The 21521-nt window shown below is 43.4% G+C and overlaps 1 protein-coding gene across 1 annotated transcript; it reads left to right on the forward strand.

Annotated features, from left to right (window-relative positions):
• The first annotated feature begins 2523 nt into the window (after window positions 1-2523).
• Window positions 2524-20991, forward strand: CCL27 (C-C motif chemokine ligand 27). Its single transcript, XM_085640680.1, has 3 exons — window positions 2524-2692; window positions 11143-11269; window positions 20740-20991. Exons 1-3 carry the CDS (start codon window positions 2635-2637, stop codon window positions 20960-20962), a joined length of 408 nt encoding a protein of 135 aa, XP_085496806.1. The 5' UTR covers window positions 2524-2634; the 3' UTR covers window positions 20963-20991.
• The last annotated feature ends 530 nt before the right edge of the window (window positions 20992-21521 follow it).

Raw genomic sequence — 21521 nt, forward strand, 5'->3', positions numbered from 1 at the left:
TCTGTCTTGAGGTTTGCTATATTATTTTTGTTCCTCTATTTCTTTTGCTCTCCTACCTTATTCCCACCCACGCAGTCCCTGCTCAGATCTGCAGTGGGATGGCATGATCCGCCCTACACACATTTTCCAGTCCCCTGGGCAGAAAGTTGTCGAGTGTCCTGTCTGGGGATCGGGAGGATTCTGTCCTTAAGGCTCGTAGTGTCCTCACCTTATAACATCAATTTTAACCTGCATCTCCACTGACAGACAGCCATGTTTTATCTGTGTACCTAGAAAGATGGTCATATTTTCCTTGGCCACATTGGTCTTTATATTATATGAACAGCACAATTCTGAGCAGTCGACCATCAGACATTGGGGAAGATTTAAATATTCTACAGATCAATATCCCAAACTTAGAAAGATCACTCACTGGATCAATGGTGGACAGCATCAACAATGGGTCCAGTTTACGCCAGATTGTAAACATGGTGCAGACCGGCCTTAAACAAGGGCTACTTCTTCATTTCATAAGAAACATTTCAATAAAAAAAAGTATCTAGAGTCTGGATCCAAATTTACTGGTGCAGGGACAGGGTTTAAATGAATGGGCAACTCAAAACTAAGCACTTATGACCAACCATAAGACCATAAGTTGAACTTTCTCTGCATTAAGGCATAGGCAGTTTCCAAATCCATGGTTTATGGCCTACAGACATACTGTGCTACAACTCGCATTGTGAGAACCTACCCAAAGACGCAAAAGTATGTGTGTATCATCAATTTACATCTGTTCTATCGTACACCATGGGGAGAAATAGAGGGGCATATTTACAAGGGTATATCGCCACCAGAACATCACTTTTAGTGACGTTCTAATGCCAATATCCCCTTCTCCTTATTTACAAAGCGGCGTTAAGCCACTTAACGTGGCTTAACGCCGCCTTGTAAATAGGGCCCCTTTTCACCCTTTGCTTAGCGTGAAAGGGGCGTGCAGTGGGTGTTGCAGTTGGAGTTCCGCCACAACACCTATTGCTTTTTGACGCTGACCCATATCTATGGGGCAGCGCCAAAAACTAAGGCCAGGTAAAACCTGGTCTTAGACTGGCGATTCGAGGAAAGATTATTAATTTCTCCTCGTATTTCGCTCTTTTTTATCTGTGCTGCATTTTTACTAATTTTGGAGCAACACTGCGCTCCAACATTTTATTGTAAATATCCCCCAGTGTGTTTTCTTGGGACAATTTAGCTGTTAAACTACAGGGGTGGGAATGATGAGCCCTGTGGAGCACTACATACTAAGGAGTGTGAGACGCACATTTAGTCACACCATAGTGCCAGTAGAAAGTAGGTGTGTGCTTCCTTAGGAGTTCTGAGTGGTATTCATCCACTGCCTTTTAGCTAGGTTTGCACTATAGAAATATCATACACATACATAAACTTTCACAAACATATGATGAGCCTCCAATGATTCCATTGGTCTAGGAGTTGTAAATAGTTTGATTACTATTCCAAAGTTATACTCTCTGCAAATCTTGCAGGTCACAACCCACGCCTGCAGCCATGGATATGCCATCTGCAATGCAGTGTACCACTGAATGCACATTTTATTTACTTCTTGCTGTTGATCCAGGAGCAATAGAATCAGGATGGTCATCGGTGACAGCGACCAATGACCCGATGTATTCAGATGTAGATTGCATGTGCCCATCGGTGCACACAGTTTGCTAGACAGGCTTCTCATGTTCGGGAATTTACAGCGTTTCAACAAAAATGAGCCCTTGCCTTTATTTATCATGTGTAAAACGTAATGGGGCAACCCAGTGTCCCTCAGAACCTGGGTATGCGTATACGTAGAGATTTCTTCGGTTGGATTCTATCTTACCCGTTGGTAGCTGTCCATGCAACTCAGTTGGTTATTGATTTCTGTGATGTAGTCCTGGGTGTTTTGAATGACCGCGGCTCCACCTTTGTCTGCTGATTTCACAATGATTGAAGGGGTATGACTAAGGGTGTGCAGGGTCTGTTTTTCATCCTTGCTGATGTTATGCTTGATGAATTTGTTATTGTTAAGTGGACTATCTTTATCACTAATCACCACATGTCACTGGTACACCACAGTCACGTTCTGCACATTGCAATTGAAATTGTAAATTGCGACAGCCTTTATTATTTGATTTTCTCTTAATGCATTTTTATTCAAAAATAATTTGGTGTGTGTTATGTCATTCATATTTGTTATAAGTAAGCTGCTGCTACTTGTTCGAAGTAATTGAAACCCCGACAGAACCAATTTTTTCCTTACAATTTATTCATCATGTGATCAAGGAACAGGAATCCTTTACCTGTCATCTCCCACCAATGTACAGGTATGTACAGGTACAGCAAAGGGAAATTCTAGACGTACCAGCTGCTCACATGTCGGCGAAGGGAAAGCACGTTTCATAAAACTTCCCCATCTTGTTTGGCGACTATTTTCCTGTACTGGGAGCCCCGTGGGCATTTGACGTTTGGAGGAGGACGTCCTTCAGCTCTGGCTCAGACATAAGTGGATCATTGCTGTGTTATATGAACACCATCCAGGTGTGTGTGTGTCCTCTGCACTGACACCTCCCCACATCTGCAGTTGATTGTGCACGCTGGTGCTGAGCAGACATGATGAGGGCTCTCCTGTTCTTCTGCGTACTGACACTTGTACTGCCTTCTCTAGGAGGTAAGTCCTGTCAGATGCCATCTCCTACAGCACTTTCTGCTAAAACTGAGACGGTATCAATCTTGAATTCCACCCGCAGGAGTGCATGCATGTATGTGTATGGTATTTCTATAGCACAAACCTAGCATAGAGGCAGTGGAGCGCTGTACTGTCAAAGACAAGCATGAAGTCAGAGAGTTGTAGGAGAGGAAGCTGGTATTTGGATGGTTAATGCATTGTGGTGTGATGTTCTATATATAGGGATGAGCACATTCAAGAACTTCTCAATTTACTTGCTGAATCTGTGTATGGGGCAATTGTGTTTGTTTTTAGGGTCGCCTTGGCAGCGCATGCGCTGCATGCGCTGTCTCAGCGAGACCTAAAGTAATCTCTATATGTTGGCAGGCAGCCGGTAGTTTTTCCTGCTGCTTGCCATTGGCTTAGTGTTGGCGTACTGTTTCTTACCTTGTTTTTCAGTGGCCCAACTGACTTCCGTGTAGTCCGGAAGCAGCGGCCACCAACTACAGTTTTAGTCCACACTTTTCGGACTTTTTGTTTGTCTTGCGCATCGCTGCCTGACCTAAACATGGCAGCGGCGCATGCGCTAGACAAACAAAAAGCCGGCCAGTGTGCGCGAGGGGTGGGCAGTGCATGCTGCTTGTGTTGTAATGCAAGCTGCTGGGATGTTGCCTAATTGGTGGCGTAAGCACTTAAACCATTGCATCAAAGAACACGAGGCGCTCTAAGACACTTCATGGCCTTGTACGGCTGATATAAAACACACCAGTGATTAAAAGATTAATTTGGACTTTGAAAGTGGGAAAACTTCCTTTTTGGACCTAGTTGACTCGGAAACAGAATGGTCTTGCCATAACTGCCCCAGTGGCTGTTGTTGTTACGCTGTACATCACTAAATGCACACTGTGGCCATCATCTCTAGCGCTGCGTCCCCTCACCGTCTAGGCCTGCGATGCAGCGCTTTGAAAGCGCCTCGTGAGCGAGAGAGTCACACTCTCTGCGCACAGACAAGCAGAACGCGGCCGCTTCTGCCTACACATGTGTCCACTTACAGCACAGCTGGCTGCTGGCTCGCCTTCTGCCCCTGTGGGCCGGTTGGCCGAGGAGGGGGCTGAGGGATAAGTGGAGACATTCGGGGGTCCCTAGCCCCCGGCCGGCTCTGAAGCCCTGCAGCTGCCAAGCAGTGATTGCCCTGGCGTCTGCCGAAATAACGTCCACGCCCTCTCTAGGAACTCAGCAGAAATGCACATCTCCGAGGACTCATTCCTCGAGGCGCTTTCCGGCCTCGCGCACAGATTGGGTTTTTATTAAAAGTGCTGGTTTGTGTTTGTGCAGTGGGAATGTGAGGGGCTGCGCACCTTTCTTTCTGTCAGCCAACTGCTGGCACAAGGCGCTATGACTGGTAATCGCTTATATAAGTTCTGCAAATCTAATAACATCTTAATATCTAATACACGTCAACATCTAATACCTGGTTTTTACCCAGCGCGTTAAACCAAAATGCCACTTTTCCAAAGGCAAGAAAGTTCATGTCATGAAAATGTGAAGTTTGTTTCTTTTGTAACAGTTGCCTCTACTCACCCCCACCCCATAAAAAGTTTTCTGCAGGAGCTTTTTTCCTACCAAACGTGTTTGTGAGAGAATTTTACCAAAGCTTACAAACTAACATTTCAACAGCTATTTATTATACATTGAGGTAACTTTTCGATATTACCTACTTCTAAAACGTCACCAAGTTGTCAACTTTGTAACCTCGTCCTGAAGAGAGGGCACGTGCAGCCAAGTGTCAGTAACAGGAGCCAATTTACTCCGGGGCGTGCAAGAGTTAGGAGACAATTAGCAGGAAAGGTGGGCCGGAATTAATAAGGTTTAACTTTGTTCCAATATTGTCTTAAAATGCTCGTTCCCGACTTAAACAGCCCGGCAGGCATGGTTTATAAAGCGATTCCTTGGGCTATGATGGTCTCGAGACGTTTCCTCCAACTTGAGACAGTTTGCAAATATTTTTCCAAAGTTTCATGTAGTAAATCAGTGCAGTGTAACATGGAGTAGCCACGATGTAAGAGTGTCTTCGGTCTGGAACATTCCTCAGTGACTTGGGCCCTGCCTAAGTAAAGCCATTTGTACAGAGCACTGCAGAGCACGCTGCCCCTCGGTGGCACTTTGGTGGTGCAATTACCACATTTCCCTGCTAAATGCTCGTCCACTGCCACCTGGCTTTTAATGATCAGAACCCACGTGAGCACGACGGCGCGAGCTTCTCATAACTCCATTAGACACTCTGTCCACCAGTTGCAATTGGTTTCTGCTCCATCCGACTGCTGTGGTCTGTGTAGTGCACATGTACTCAGAAGAAGCTTCTAAGCACTTTTTAAACAAGCATTGGCATAGCCAATAGGTCTCGCCTTTGGGACCTTATAAGGGTTTAGCCATGTAACAGTTGATGTTGAACCAAGGATATCGTGCTGCATAACTTTTTTATGTGTGTAAGGTGAAGCAGCGCGCGGCAGGACATTAACATACTGGAGCAGTATGGAATTGATAACAAGCATTGCAATGCAATAGGTCTCGCATTATAAAAGTGTGAGCAGTTGGCATTGCTAATAATAATGCAACACTAGCTATTGGCTTTGTAAATGATAATGCCATTTATTTATGTGTTTGCTTTATAAAATAGATTAAAAAAGGCATTGTCATGAACAATGCCAATAGCTTAAACTTTTGCAAATGCGAGACCTATTGCATTGCAAATGCTTGTTTCTGTCCTGGTTATTTGTTACTTTGCGCCATTTCTGCACTAGTGGTCATTTGTGGTACTGTCTTTGTAAGGTAAGTGTTGAGCACAGGTCAAGCAATCGAGGAGTTGTGGGCGCTGTTCTGATTGGAAATGCTCTGCTACAGTACATTTCTACTCATGTTTGTGGTCCGTTTTCTTCATACAGACAGAGCCTTTTTACCGTGAAGATCTCATACCGCTCTAATTGTTAATAGTTCACTCTCTTATGCACCTTCTTCTCAGGTCTGCCTGCAACCAGGAAGTCAGCAGTTTGAAACTGTCCTTCTACTGACACTGATGAAATGAGAGCTTAGTGTTTGCATTTTATAAATAAATGCAGAAAATAATGTTGTTACCTGTTATATTGATTGGTTTTCTGTTGTATACATTTGACCGATATCCATATCTGAAAGTGGATATATGCGTTTCACAGACCCTGTCAAGTGTCTTACAAACAGGAATGGTGCAGAGGCTTGTTCCATCCTAAACTAGTCTCACAGCCGTGGTATCTGAATGGTACTTATTAGAATGAGGGTACCCGGGCACCTTCCTGCATGTGGACCGTTACCGGACATACATTGTGCATGGCATTGGCCACTCACTGTTTGCTGTGACTAATAGATAGTGCGATTATTTTTATGTTATTAGGGCAGACCTTCATCAGGAGTGAGGCATGTTCTCTCTGTTTGAGGTGTTTTACAATCTGTATATTAAGGTAACTAAACTAGTGCTCTGCAGTGCCTTTCATTGGCCCAGTGCACTCAGCTGGCTGCTTGTTGGGAGTCCAAACATTGTCATTCAGTCATGCTAGACTCACTACCTATGTATATATCTATATATCTATATGTATAGAAATATAGATACCTATATAGATACATATATATTATACACTCACATACATATATACATATTTATATACATACATATATATGCGCACACACACTCACATATATTTATAGGTGTGGAATTAGATCTGTACTTACCTATACAGGGCTGGGTTTACTTACCTTTACAGAGTGGCTCCTAGCAACATTTTTTGTTGCGCCCCCACGGACCTTTTACAGGGATTCCCTCACTCTCACCCTCCAACAGTGCCCCTCATCTCTCAGTAGACCCTCACTCACATGCATTTTTTTATGGTGCTACTCATACCAGTACAGGGTGTCAGAGAATTTCACATCACACACACTTTTTACACATACTATTAATCATATGTGTGTAATCAGTGTATAGGAAATGTTATATAAGACAGTGAGGATTCCAAGATGTAGGAAATTGGAATCACATGTCAGCCATACTAGTAGGCAGTATATCTTAAGAGTGCTTGGTCTGGAGAAGCACAACGTCTGGATTTAAAATGCACCACAGTGGGTAGGGTTGGCCTCACTAATAAGAATGTATTTCTACCCAAACTAACCTTTTTTAGCAACATTAGGACAATGAAATGCTGGGGAAGAACACAAGGTTTCAAATCCTATGTATTGCAGTTTGTATGTAGCTCTTTCATGACAGTTCATAGGTCACTGTGCTATATTAGGATTATAATTTATGAACTGCAAGAAACAAAATAATCTCTGTGACAAAAGCAGTAACCCACTGAGATAGCCACATAAATGCAGGTCTGTCATCTGCAGGGTACACAAATACTTTGCAGTAGGGATATTAGCCCTTTATGATGAGTCAGATCTCCCACCAGACAAAACTCTTTCTTTTTCCAGCAGGAACATTAATCACCAGAGAAATCTTGACATTTTTTCATGTTGCCTGAAAACTGTCCATGACCCAAGAAACTCTGCAGCAGGTGCTTCTAAACCCATATATCATCCCTCTACAGCCCGTCCCTCCCCCGGAGGTCTGCGCATGGCTACTGCACCGGTCGCACCGCCCTAAAACCTGCCCTGTCCCTAAATGTTTTTAACTTGACAATACTTTGTTAGTCACCAATCAGTAATATTTTTGTAGCACAATCTTTTTGTGCTCAATAGTCTAACATACAACATATGCTGTGTATCACTACATGTGTTTCATCTCCTGATTCCACATACAAGGTTCATACTCTAGACTGTCCATGCACCCACCAGCACCCTGGCTGTTTCAAAACGTCACCGCTCTCCGGCTGGGTCCCCTTCACGGCAGTGCATCATGTCTGCCTTTTCCTGCCCTTGTGCAATCACCAACCTGTTTATATGTCCTGAGCACCTAATCTGTCATTTACATAGTATAGCAATACTGTGCAGCTGTAGGAGACAAACCGCAATAATTTACTGAACTCCAATAACTTATGCACCACGATTCTTAGCTTAGGCAGTGCAACGCCGTTGACCTAGCGGTAAGAGACACCACCCTCCCTAACATTAAACCTAACGAAGTAGCTGAGTAAAATTCAAATAGGAACTGAGACCACTTAATAACTGAGTTCCAGATCGAAAATAAGTTTAAATATTTATTACAGAATTCTTATTATAAGCGGTACAGAAAAATGCACACATTGCCACGAAGTCTCAGAGAGAGAACACAGAATCAATATCCCCATTTACGCAGATAAATCTCTCCAGATACTCAGGGGCTGATTTCGATGACATTGATCTGGAACTGGGACCGACAGACCTCCTGTCGATGGTCCCAAACCAGCAATTAGGATGCGACCGAACACTGTTAGGTCACAATCCTATTCTTTACAATGGGAGCATGCATTTCGACCAGAATGCATGCTCTCATTGCAAAGAGCTGAGGTGCAGTTCATCCCTGTACCCGGTGGCAGACACCTCAAGGTGCCCCCCAGCTGCCATCTGGAGGGCTTGCACCCATGGGGGCCCCGAAAGTGGGATTCTGACAGCCTTTCTGTGTCGGAAAGGCCGGCACAGAAAGGCTGTGGGAATCTGCCATGGTAATCCCATGGGCAGAAAAAGCGTCCCTTGAGATTACTGGCCCCTCTCTGAATGGCAGATGGGCTCTCTGAGCCCATCAGAAGCCATTTGGAAAGCGCCTTTGGATTCCTTTCCGGCTGACCCCATCATAATGTGTCAGTCGGAAAGGAATCCGAACTGGACATTTCTATGCAGTCGGAACGGCTCCGACCGATGGCCAGAGCCGTTTCCTACCGCATCGAAATTGGCCCCTAAGTGACAAACTCATAGAGAGAACTGACAGCATTCAAAGTAATTCACAAAACTATTGGACAAGGTCTCAGGAGGAAAATGAAAAGCTGCCTTTGACCTTTAAACTAGGGGTTTTAATACACATTTTATGCATAAACAATTAACAAAACTGCAGATTCAGCATGACATAATCATGGTTAGGTCACATTGGCAAAAGTAACTTCGTAATAATTAAAACTTCTAGTACTAGCCCATTTCTTAGTGTAAAAGGAAATCTTCTGTTTGCCACCTCAGGAACTGTACTCCGTAGATGCATAATACTGATATGAAACATTTATTTAACAAAAGTTCATAGAGTTATGTTGTTCTGCAGCCCTACATCGGAACTTAAAATGATACACAGAGAAAATGGTAGAAAGTTTAATTCACAATTCTGCAGCACACATAGAAGTAGCATTAGTCATTACTTAATTATTGTTTATGTGCAGGAAGGGAAGCTTTCATTAATGGCTTGTTGCACTTTCTATGTGTGCTGCAGAATACAGCACACACAGAAAAAGCAAAAACGAGGAAAAATAAAATAATTTCTCTTTGCGCGCCATTCTCATGCCTGCTCTTGCATGGCTTTATTTTTGGCACTGCCACAGATTTACACCCTTTTTGTAAATCTGGGGCAGCGTCAAAAAGCAATCGGTGTGGTGGAACGTCCACCGCAACACCCATTGCACAACACTTTGCCGCAGGGGACTGTGGCGGAAGGAGGCCTATTTACAAGGTGGCGTTAAGCCACTCTAAGTGGCTTAGTACCACCTTCTTAATATTGAAAATGGCACTGTACCACCGGAGGTTAAAAAAAGGTGATGCTCCAGTGGTGATAGGGGCTTGTAAATATGCCCCTGTGTGCGCCGGGACAGGTGGGTGTCAAGCAGTGTTTTACAATGTGAGTGAAACTTCTTGTGTTAGAGTTAAAGGTTCCATAGTATCACCTCTGATCGATTACTTCAATACGGCAAGCTGTTTGAGACAAAAGCAAACTTTTTTGTGTAGCATCTCAAGGCCATGACAGTCACTTAATTAAAATGCAGCCTTTTGCGTCTAAAGCAGAGAAAGCTTTCATACTGTGTTCTGCAGTCACTACCGGTCAAAGCCGATATTGCGGCATGCAGTACTAGCAGTAAAATACAATTTCCCAGTGATTTTGTTTTAAATTGCTGGATAGTCTAAGCTGAAATTACTTGTATTGTTTTCAAAGCTTGTCGCACAATGCACCAGCAAGCCGTGCGATGGCCCTTCGTGTCCTCGAGCTGTTGGGTGCGGTTAATTCGCTTCTGCTTTTAACTCTTCCCAAGGTGACTGCTGCTTGCTATGAATTGGTGGGAAGTCGCGCCTGGAATGTCTCGGGGGTGGGAGTGGGGGAGGGGGTCACGTGGGGAGGTCACATGGGGAGGGGGGGTTAATTTAACAAAAAATACACTTACCATTCCGACCGCCGGGTCCTGCGTCTTCTCGGCTCCTGCCCCTGCCCTCCTACCTCCGGCAGGAACAGGAAGCAGGCAGCCAGGCTCCCTACGAGCCCTCCTCTAAGCCAATCACAACACCGCCCAGCCAGGGGCTTACGGGGAGGCCATTGTCTCTCTGTAGGCTGCATTACCCCTGCCCTGCCCTGTCTGCTCGCAGAGCAGCCCTGCCCACCTCCTGCCCGCAACCAAACATCAAATGGTATTAATGGAAAGTTATTAACATTTTATGTTTCTGCTTCTTGCACTGCGAGAAAGCAGTGGGGCAACGCTCCTCCGCCCTCGTGGAGGAGCTGCCCCTGTTGGTGGGAGCTTGCCATGACGTATTTGCTCCTTTTCATTGGGCTTCGGAGGCATGTCGAATCAGCATTTATGTCATAGCACTTTCTGCTGTGCAGAAACTGTGTGGAGAGAAGAGTCGCAGCGCGCCTTTGATTGGGAGGGGGGAAGGAGCAGGAGAAAGATGAGCAGAACCCCAAAAACTTCATCCATTCTAATAAAATGGAGTCTCTCACAAAAATGTGATATAACCACACTTTATTATTAATCACACCCCTAACCATTATAATGAAGTTGTTGCAAGTGCATCTTTATCAGTTCATTGGTTACGACCATATGTGTTACTATTAAAACCACTAATTCCCACAAATAATTTGTCTCACAAAATTTACACATAAGAAAAAAAACTTTAACACAGAACCAATGACAACCATTTCCACCACCCACCATTGCACAAGCACCGGATTGCTAAGAGTTCTGTAACTTCTCAAATTACTTCAAATGTGGGAGGGGCACTTCCAGGAGCATTTAATGAGTTCCAAGAAGACTCCACCCAAAGCAGAAAGATGGCCACGGTGCGGGGCTGCGCGACTACCAAAATATGCATGAGTCAACGGCGACTCATCTAGTGTGTTCTTTAAAACGGATGTCATCAGCTTTGCAGCTGTTTTTCATTTATGATGGTTTTGACAAATGATAATTGCATAGGAATACAACTATAATTATTTACATGCACAGGTTCTGTATGGCTTTTCTATCATCATCCATTTCTTATTCTTTTAGGAATGCCAGGAAGACCCCCACCCTGTTGTACCGAGTTGGCAACAACATTCAATCATCATATTCTGAAGCATGTGCGAAAGTTTACAGTTCAAAATAAAGATGGCGTCTGCAACATTAAAGCTGTTCTGTAAGTTTAAGCATATATGTTTGTATTAAACATGAAAGATGCTCAGGGCCATTGGGGTATACTCAAGCTGTAAGAACAGAAATACCTTGTAGCTGTGGGGACCATATATCTGTAGACCTGTCTCCGCGACCATGTATGAATGCCACATGCTGAGAGAGATTGTGTGAGCCCATGATTACTAGGACCAGTCTAATCCAAAATTTTCCATCTCTAGACTCGAGGAATTTCAGAATGCTGAAGCCCAACTCAACCTCAGACACAGTCATATTTCTTAATATCTAATCCTGCTTTACTGCTATCTGTTAGTAAGTGTTCCGTATGCAAATGGCCATTGAGCAGTGAATAATTCAGGCCAACCACCAGGGGTGTGGCAAACCTGTATAGTATAGTGATGTGTATTGCACCAGTTTCTTTCAAGGACGCCATCTTGAAAGGAATCATCTGACAAACCTCAAAGGATGACCACAACACAGTGCCAATAATACCCGTGCCAGAGGCGCACCTGCTGATGTGCTGCGGAGTGAGATTCGCTATGAATGCGCAAATCAGCACCTCTGGGCTGTGGGTGTCCCCGGCCGAGACAACGCCATATTGAAAGGAACCCAGTTTTCCCCTTCAACGCATTGCATCGCTGTAGCATTGCACCAATGGTGGTGGGGTGGCAGCCATTTTATGGTGTTGTAGGCTCAATACCTGTGGTCTACCTTGAAGTTGCAGTTGACTAGACCTGAGGCAAAATGGAATCTTCCTGAGCTGGACGACAGCTGCCAAGGAGAATTGCCGTGAAAATGTACTTCTGTGCTTTTGACAGCACGAGCTTGTGTTGTACCAGCATGAGGGGTTCACATTCCAGTCACTAAGCAGAGAGCGAAAACTACGCTCACAACATGGAGTAGCTGAGCTGCCAGTGGCAAGACCTCAGGTCTTTATAAAAGATACCACTGCTACCCCAGGAGAAGCAAAAGATGCATTGGAAGGAGTATCTAAGAAAGTGAGCCAGCCTCTGAAATTGCTTCGCTATGGCCGTCCTCTGCATTGGAGTCAACTTCTTTTCTCATTCAACACTAGGTCAAGGCTTCCAGGATAAATATTGTTAAAGCTCTGATCTCTAGTGTGCTAAGAAGCAGCCTTGGATAGACCCCACACAGGTGGAGCTGACAATGGATTCCCACAATTCTGAGGGCAAATGAGGCCACATCTCCCTTCACAATCTGCATATCTGATGCCGCCTGAGCAGCAGCAACAGGTGTGACTCTGAGGTTACAGAGGGCTGGTGAGAGCGTCCCTCTTGCTTCCAATCAGACCATTCATGCTGTTTGAAGCATGACAGTGGCTACACCTGACCTGCAGTGATCTCTCTTAGACATAGATGTGAATTTATTAAAAGCAGACTATCACACCCTAGTGGACAAAGTGACCACGAAGGAAACCAAGGGCCAGATGTACGACCGAGGAATTTGCGACTTGCAAATTGCGTCGCAATTGCAACTCGCAATTTGCAACTCGCAAATTGGTATGTACAACAGTGTCTACGGCACTGATTTCGATTTCCAATGGGGTCGCAAATTGCATGCCTCATGCATATTTATGAGACACTCGCAGTTTGCAACCTCAGTGGGAATGGCTGGCCCTCCCACATGGTGGCATGTGGTCAGCAGACCTCCATGTCTGGGACTACTTTTCAATAAAGCAGGTTTTTCTTTTTTAAATGCAGCCCGTTTTCCTTAACGGAAAATGGGATGCATTTAAAAAAAGAAAAATGAAACGTTTTCGTTTCATTATTTAAGGGCAGGTACTGGTCCCTGGGACCACTGCCTGCCCTTAAAAAAAGTTTTTAGAGCCAGTCACAAAGGGAAAGGTGTCCCCTGGGGACACCTTCCCGTTTGCGAGTGGTTTGCAACTGTTTTGCAACTGCAATTGCGGTCGCAAAACAGTCATACATGGCCTTTGGGGTTGTTATTAGGATGGGAACGCCCCTTTCAAAACACTATTTTACGACTCGCAAAATAGGGTTTGTACATGACCAAAAGGACTTTTGCATGCGCAAACGGGTCTAAGACCTGTTTTGAGAGCCCATCGGCACAACTACATGGAAATTTATGAAAATTTGTAAGTATGGCAGGAGCAGCTAAATACTGAAAATCAACTCATACCTATAACCCAAGAGAATACATTTGTCTATTCTCCAAGAAACTTACTTGGTGAACACAGACGCCTACAGACCCAAGAGAAGATGGTGGGGCCAATTATTCACCATATGTTATTCAGCCTACACAAGAGGAGTAATAAAATGGCTTAGGCGAGGAGTCCGGTTTGTGTGCACTACTCGTATAGTTGATGCTGAAGGCAGATACGTGTTGGTGCAGGGCACATTAGATGGCCATTATGTATCCCTGGTGTAAATAGATGGTCTATGTCCCATAAATACAGGTTGCCCACTGGCCAGGGTCCCAGGGACATGAACGTGCTCCTGTACTGGCCAATACCAAACCAGTGAGATATTCTGCCTGAGGTGGTGAACATCACATGTATAGGGAAATCAGCTGGTCCTGAAATCTGAGGGCACAACCCTCACCCTGACCCTTCACATATGAGAGAGGGTCAGTCTCACTTGCGCAGTGAAACGTGTGGCAGGGTCAACATTTCCGCAAGGGGCGGTTTGGGCTCGCAGTCCAGCTCTCCTCCGAGGACGAGCTTCAGATAAACTCATTTAAGCTTTTTGAAACCTACCCACATCAAAGAGCTTCATTGGTTCTCTGTACTCTTCACTGACAGAGAACTCCATTTCAGTAGACTGGTCAGATCAAACACAAATACACTTCTTGATGTCATTCTCCAATGTTATAACAGACCAACCGTCTGTGCCATTGTTTAATCTGACATGACAAATCTTAATCTCAACAACCTCGACTTTGGTATCGTCTTCAGTTTTTCGTCCTCCTCAGGACAACTGTGAGGTCAGTGATGTTGTTAGAAATGTCATAATACTATAGCCGAAATCATAGAGGAATATGCCCCTTTGAAGGAAAAATATTTACAATTAAATACATTTGGTATTCTAAATGAGGAAGAAATATTCTCAACAACTGATACACATTAGATGTCAACATCTAACATCAGCCAATCTTGATCATCTTCTCTAAGTTATAAGGTCTTATAATAAATATATTTACAAAGCTAACTTCACATTAATCAAATCCCAAATTGATTTGGCTGAATCATCCTGAGAATGATTTGACATCATCAAACCTGCCATTAACACCACCGCCTTTGTCACTGCGAGGACGCAAAAAATAAATGCAAGAACTTAATCTCTGTTTCTCAAAATAATTCTAAAATATTGAATCATCCCTTGGTCAATCTTTTAATAATGCCACTTCTACCTTGTAAAGAAAATCACCAAACAATTGGTCTGATTTTATAAAAACTATTTTCAAACTCAAAGCATTCATTTTTGGAGAGGTGTGGCTCACTAGTTAGAGGCGACAGACCCGTAAGTAGAGAATCGGCCAGGGACCAGGGTTCAATTCCCGACGCGGCAGGGTCGTGGACCAGGGTCAAAACGGACTCGATAATTCTCGCCTCGGTACCTACTCTAACCAGGAACACACTCGGCAAATCTGGGCATTAAGCTTGCCTCATCTCTACAACGGCCCCCCACAGACGCCGGGGATGCCTGGTTTCACCTTGGAGATACCCAGAAAGGGACCATCTCACAGGGATAGCCAGGACGGGTTCCCCAGCGGTCTACAGCGCCGGGACGCCCCGTTGCTGGGGTAGCTGTGCGCTTTACAAGTCTACAACATTAACACATTACAACAACATTTGCCCCTCAGATTCTAAACCAGCCAGCCTAACAAAAAGATCTGCATAGGAATTTACTGCTGATTTGGACCAACTGCATGAAGACAGGTTAAGACTCTCTTATTTAAAAACACTCTGCTAATACGTAACCCTTTATATTTTCTGATCAGTCTCTCACCTCCCCTTTCTCTCACGCCTTCTCGGGAGCTCAGTGAACAAGCAACTGAAAAAGCCATCAATAACAACCATCAATAACAACCATCAATAACAACCATCAAAAACAACCACCAATAACAACCATCAATAACAACCATCAATAACAACCATCAATAACAACCATCAATAACAACCATCAATAACAACCACCAATAACAACCATCAATAACAACCATCAAGAACAACCACCAATAACAACCATCAATAACAACCATCAATAACAATGCGTTACACATTCTTGATCATCATTGAATGCTGACCGCGGATTGAATGTGATCTTTTGCTGGCTGTTGACAGAATTATCCATAACTAACAGAACACAATCTAAGGGGCCACTGCGGGGAACAACGTTTACAACGCAACTGTTACAACGCACTACACTTACAACGCATTTTTTACAACACAACATCCACTACAACGCATTCCATTACATAGCATGACACTACAACGCATTTTTAAAAACTACCTTTACAACGCATTCCATTACATCGCATACTACCTTTACAACGCATACCATTACAACGCATAATATTACACTACACTATCCAACACTTACCCTACTGTTGCACCCCCTGGAGTTAGAATAGTAATTTTTACCCCTATACTATCCAACACTTACCCTACTGTTGCACCCCCTGGAGTTAGAATAGCAATTTTTACCCCTATACTATCCAACACTTACCCTACTGTTGCACCCCCTGGAGTTAGAATAGCAATTTTTACCCCTATACTATCCAACACTTACCCTACTGTTGCACCCCCTGGAGTTAGAATAGTAATTTTTACCCCTATACTATCCAATACTTACCTTAAATGCAATTTAATATTATGCGTTGTAATGGTATGCGTTGTAAAGGTAGTATGCGATGTAATGGAATGCGTTGTAAAGGTAGTTTTTAAAAATGCGTTGTAGTGTCATGCTATGTAATGGAATGCGTTGTAGTGGATGTTGCGTTGTAAAAAATGCGTTGTAAGTGCATGCGTTGTAAAAGTGTGCGTTGTAACGACATACATCCGGCCACTGCTTTATACATAGGGTTCCAAATTGGTGTGCAATACATTGTCAATCATTCTCAACAGACTAAGAAAAGGCAGGTTGTTCTCTAACTTCATCTCTCTCTTACAGAGGCCCTCGGGGTTCTGTTCTAGCACCACCACTCCTCATCCTCTGGGAGATATTCTTAAGAACTCCACATATCCCCTCACTAATATGCAGACAAACTCAGCTTTACCTTACATCTACTGATGATGTCAGAGATCTAGTTACAGTGCTTGAAAACATCCAATTCAAAATCCAGTGTGGATTGTCATCACATCAACTTAATGTTAATGTTAAAGGATTTATAGAGCGTATGGCTGCCCCATTGACGGGATATATCAGTGCTGGTTCCAGAGACAGATTGCGGAGGAGAAGAGGGAAATGGCATTAGGCTGGAAAATGCCAGGTATTCATGGCCTTTCCGAAGGCCCTGTGATTCTGAATGTTCCTGATGGTCACCGGGAGTCTGTTCCAAAGGGCTGACGCCATCGCACGGATTGAGCACCCTCCAGTTCTTGCTCTTCTGGCTCTAGGAATGCATGCCAGGTGAAGGTACGCCAAGCGCAACTCACGGCATGGGACATATGGAGATAGGAAGATGGAAAAAATTGGGGTTGCTTGGGAGGTAAGGATTTTGTGAGCAATGCACAAAGTCTTGAAGTGGATTTTCTTGTCCACAGGGAGCCAGTGTAATTTGAGAATTAATTTAGACACAGAACAGAATTTAGGGAGTGCAAATAGAGCTTGTGCTGCAGAATTTTGGACCCTCTGTCATCATTGGATTCCAGATTTGTTAGGGCCCAGATACAGATAATTGCAATACTCCAGTCTAGAAAGAACAGTAGACTGGAAAATGATATGACATGTTTGTGGTTCGACGAACCCTAACAGAGGCATAAGTCCTCGTAGAAGCCCAAAGCAGACCACTGCCACTGCTTTAGTCTGCGCTTCATAGGACAATGCATTGTCAACCTAGACACCCACGTTTTTTACAGCCTCCTTGGGCAGGGAAGATAACCGAAGGCCATCGGGTCCCCATTGCTTGCCCCATATGTGAGTATCTCTTCCTAGAATTAAAATGTCAGATTTGTTGGCGTTGAGCTGCAGAAAGTTAGCCGACATCCAGTCTGCAACAGCCAACATCTCATTGTGAAATTTGATCTGATTCTGGTTAGAGTTGATGGAGAAGGAGATCACAAGCTGAGTGTCATCAGCATATGATACTAATGACAACCCTCTGTCTTTTGCTAACACCGCAAAGGGTTGTATGTAAATATTAAAAAGCGGGGGGCTCAGCGTCGATACTCCATTACGAACGGCGTACTCCTGAGAGCAGTACTGGGGAGCGATATCATGAAAAGATCTGCCAACAAGATTTCTTCCAAAATTGAGTTTTTCATATCACTTCTCCTCCCACCATAGTGGCTGGACTTTTTAAATGTGCTCCAATATAAACCATTTACCAGGGAAAGCACTAAATCTTTTGGTTTTATTGCAGACCGGTTCATCAACTTACACAAACTTATTAACAATATCTCAGGAAATGCCAATTATCAGCACTGGTTGGTCAGTGGGATTAAAATCCTCACTTCAGAGTAATAGTTCAATCACTGGTTCTCACCTGATTGAACAAGGCAAACTGCACTTTCTTAGGAGCGCCCAGAAATCCAATTGGCCCTGAAGTCAATTATTTGTGCTGCAGCCGTTCTTGTCTCACGGAGCACACAATTGGACAATAATATCAAATTTAGATTTTTAAAGAGGGCCATGTACCTATAAATTAGATTGTGTGCATCAGTTTATATATTTGTAGGTTGCGATCAGTTCACTAACTGGCAAGGAAACAAAAGATGTCAGGAACAGGAGCACACATTCTGCAAAGTTCTGAGATATATCTCTCAACTTTCAATACAAAATGCATGCAGTCATTACTTGATTGTGCCCCCAAAGTGGGAAACTCTCCACTATCTATATGTGGCATTCTCTTGTCCTCTTTCAAAAATGAGCTACACAACCTGCTTTTTAGCTTCCACTCTCCATCCTCCTCTCTGTAGCTTCAAACCTACTCTACTGAGTACCTTTTACTTCCCTTTACTTGGCTTCAGAATGTCTCAATCACCCCTCTATCCCCTCCAGGCGAGGATCTGTGAAGGGTTAATATTCAGCACCGTAGAACTTTTGTTTTGCTGCACTAGATGAGGGGCTTCTTAAATCGCAAGTTTTTTAGTTGAGGGGTTCTGTGTTCTAGTATCTCATACAGACTCTTGTCTTTACTTGTGGTATCATCTAACGTGAGACAGTCTAAATAGTTTTATAGTTTTATTGTATTAACCTATATGATTGATGATTATTTGCCGATGAACTTACTTATGCCCCGCTTGCTGTATTCATAACTCTAGTGACTTGCCACATTTGCCAATTATGTGTGTATTGTAGGGCTTCACTTTTTCTTGTATTTAGTAGCCTATTATGCATATTGAATATTATTATTGTCATTATTATTAGTAAAACTACTGCTAATAATATAATTACTACTAATACTACTACCACTAGTACTACTAATAATAAATGTTGCTGTTTTTGTTGGTGTTATTGCATTAGCATCATCCTTATTATTATTATTGTATTTAATATTATTGTTGTTTTGCTGTTGTTGTAAACCATAATAATGATAATGCTGCTGATGATAATATTAATAATACGAATGAAGGTAATGATGTGGATGATGATTGTTGTTGTTGTTTTTTTATTATTATTATTATTATTATCCTCATCCAAGCAGGATTCATGTGACACCAACCCAAGAAAATTTCAAATTGAATATATTAACAACAATAACAACAACAATAATAGTGATATTAATAATACTAACACTACTACTACTACTCCTAATAATAATGTTTATTGTTGCTATTGTATTCAATTTTACTTTTGACATTTTCTTGGGTTGGTATCACATGAATCCTGCTTGCCTCATAGGTCAGGCTTTCTCTTCTGGGTAGGGGTACAGGGGGTCAGAGGTAGGGCCATCTTTACGGCGGTGCGACTGGTGCCGCACACCTGGCTCCAAGGTCAAGGGCCACTGGTCACATGACAGGCTGAGGTGAGATAAGATCAGCCGGCAGAGATCTTTGTGGGTGCGCCATTATCCAGGGGATATTGTCAACAGCCTGATAGCTCTGCTGGTTAATGCACTTGATGAAGAGTTCTTTGATTTGTCCAGTCACAGTTTTGACTCAAAATAAAGTATCATAGATGGTTAATGTTCCGTTTGGAAAGCTCAACGTGTGACACTAAGAACTTAAATTAGACAGTTTCCCTAAAGTAACATAAAGTAGCGCCATGCTCTACTTTACTTCCAGGAGGCATACCATGGGTGGTACATGGACCTTCCACGCACCCACACATGGATTTTGATGCAATTCTCTATGTGCTCACTTTGGCCAAAAGGGATTTCAAATAAACAAATCCAACCTCCTCGAGAGGAGAAAAGTGGGAGAAAAGATTTTGTTTTGCCAAACCTACAAACTTTGTAAAAGCATAGAATCTTGCACCGGAAGGATACTCTTTCAGTATAAACCTATTCTTGACATCAGCACATACCCTTAGACTAGGGAACTGGCACAAGGCAGGCTAAGGTACACAAGCACTAGAGGAGACAGCAACAGCACCATATCTTACTAGACATGGTGCTGTTGTGCTATCCCCATTTCACAAGACTTTGAACAGCGGCTTTGTTTGCTGCACATTGTAAAACCTTAGAGAATCTGCCCTTTTGTTTCTCTGGACCAAGCACTCGTAACATATAATGCTGACCGATATGGATGGCATGAGTCCTACACCTTTTAGTCCTCACTGTTTTGAGTAACATTTGCTATACATTGATTTACATTCACACTGTTATGACTCATTGTCTCTGTGTAACATGTTTGTTATTCAAGGCGCTCTGACAATTAACACTGGGATGAGCAGCGCTATAAAATAAATTCATGTGAGAAAGGGGCGAAGGCGAGATGAGGGGCACCATTGACGGGTAATAGCGAGGGAATCTGTGGGGGAATCCGTGAAAAAGGTGGTCATTTAGGGTAGGGGTGCCAACAAAAGAATGTTGCACCAGCCGCACCCAACGCTAAAGCCGGCCCTGGTCTGAAGGGCTGGAAAGAGTAAAGTAGGGGCAAAAGAATATCGAAGTCGAAAGAAAGGTAGAGTTACTGGGGTACCACCTGAAACCTCATAAATCGTTCCTTGCTCTATACCCATTCTTGTACGTCTTGCCATGTAGGGAAGTAGGTCTGGTGTAGTGTCTGATAGTGAGCAAATCTCCCACTACTTAGAGTGTGCAATGTAATAAAGTGATTAACTCTTGTGTATATCGCCTTTTATTTCACCCTCATACTTTGTTCCCCAACAGGTTGCATTTTAAGAGGAGAACGACCTGTGTGGATGCTGAGAACCACTCCTTACTAAGCTGGCTCTGCACGCACAAACGGCATCGAAAAATCTGCTCCTTGCTAACTGAGGGGACTGGTTTCCCAAGCAAATTGCCAAAACTATTTCCCATTAGCAGCCATTTTGATAAAGGCAAAAGTCTGCATAAAGTGAAACATACAAATGCAAACTTTAAGATGAATTAAAATGTATTAAAAATAAAAAATAAATCCAATACGGTCTCATGAATTCATATAGGAATATATTTCTTTTTTAGTAATCAATTATTTGTGTTAAATGAAATAAAATTCTGCTAGATAGCAGAACCTAAAGGGCAGGATATGAATGGACAACGGAAGCCCTCCAGGGGTCTCTGGGGCTGGCGGAAGATAGAGAGCCCTCCAGGGACTGAGAAAGTCAGCGGCAGGGGTAGGAGAGCATGGACAAAGGTACCTCATAGATGTACAAAGAGTGCATAAAGCACTCATGCGGCCCACAAGATTGGTGAGTACCAATAGTAGTAGCCTTCTGCAGCATTAGAAGGTGGTTACAGTGAACCCTCTGTGGTCACCAGTCTTTCGGCCATGTCCTGTGTGAAATAATCCCTGACCCAGTCCTGAATGGTTATGGTCTTTAGGCTTGGGGTATTTCATTCTAGATTATCAAGATGTCTGTCCCCATGGGAACTTCAATGGACAATGCCCCTTTAGGACTCTCATCACTTCTTCTACCCTTGATAATTCCGCACACAACTTTCAAAGATCA

Source organism: Triturus cristatus, chromosome 2_1 (assembly GCF_964204655.1).
Source record: "Triturus cristatus chromosome 2_1, aTriCri1.1, whole genome shotgun sequence".
NCBI classification, from domain to species: Eukaryota; Metazoa; Chordata; class Amphibia; order Caudata; family Salamandridae; genus Triturus; species Triturus cristatus.

What these genes read in the sequence shown, in the direction of transcription:
- CCL27 (XM_085640680.1), top strand. Translation starts at nt 2,635, where the DNA reads ATGATGAGGGCTCTCCTGTTCTTCTGCGTACTGACACTTGTACTGCCT. An exon ending in TGTACTGCCTTCTCTAGGAG is followed by an intron (nt 2,693 to 11,142) that starts GTAAGTCCTGTC and finishes TTATTCTTTTAG; the next exon opens with GAATGCCAGGAAGACCCCCA. An exon ending in TGCAACATTAAAGCTGTTCT is followed by an intron (nt 11,270 to 20,739) that starts GTAAGTTTAAGC and finishes GTTCCCCAACAG; the next exon opens with GTTGCATTTTAAGAGGAGAA.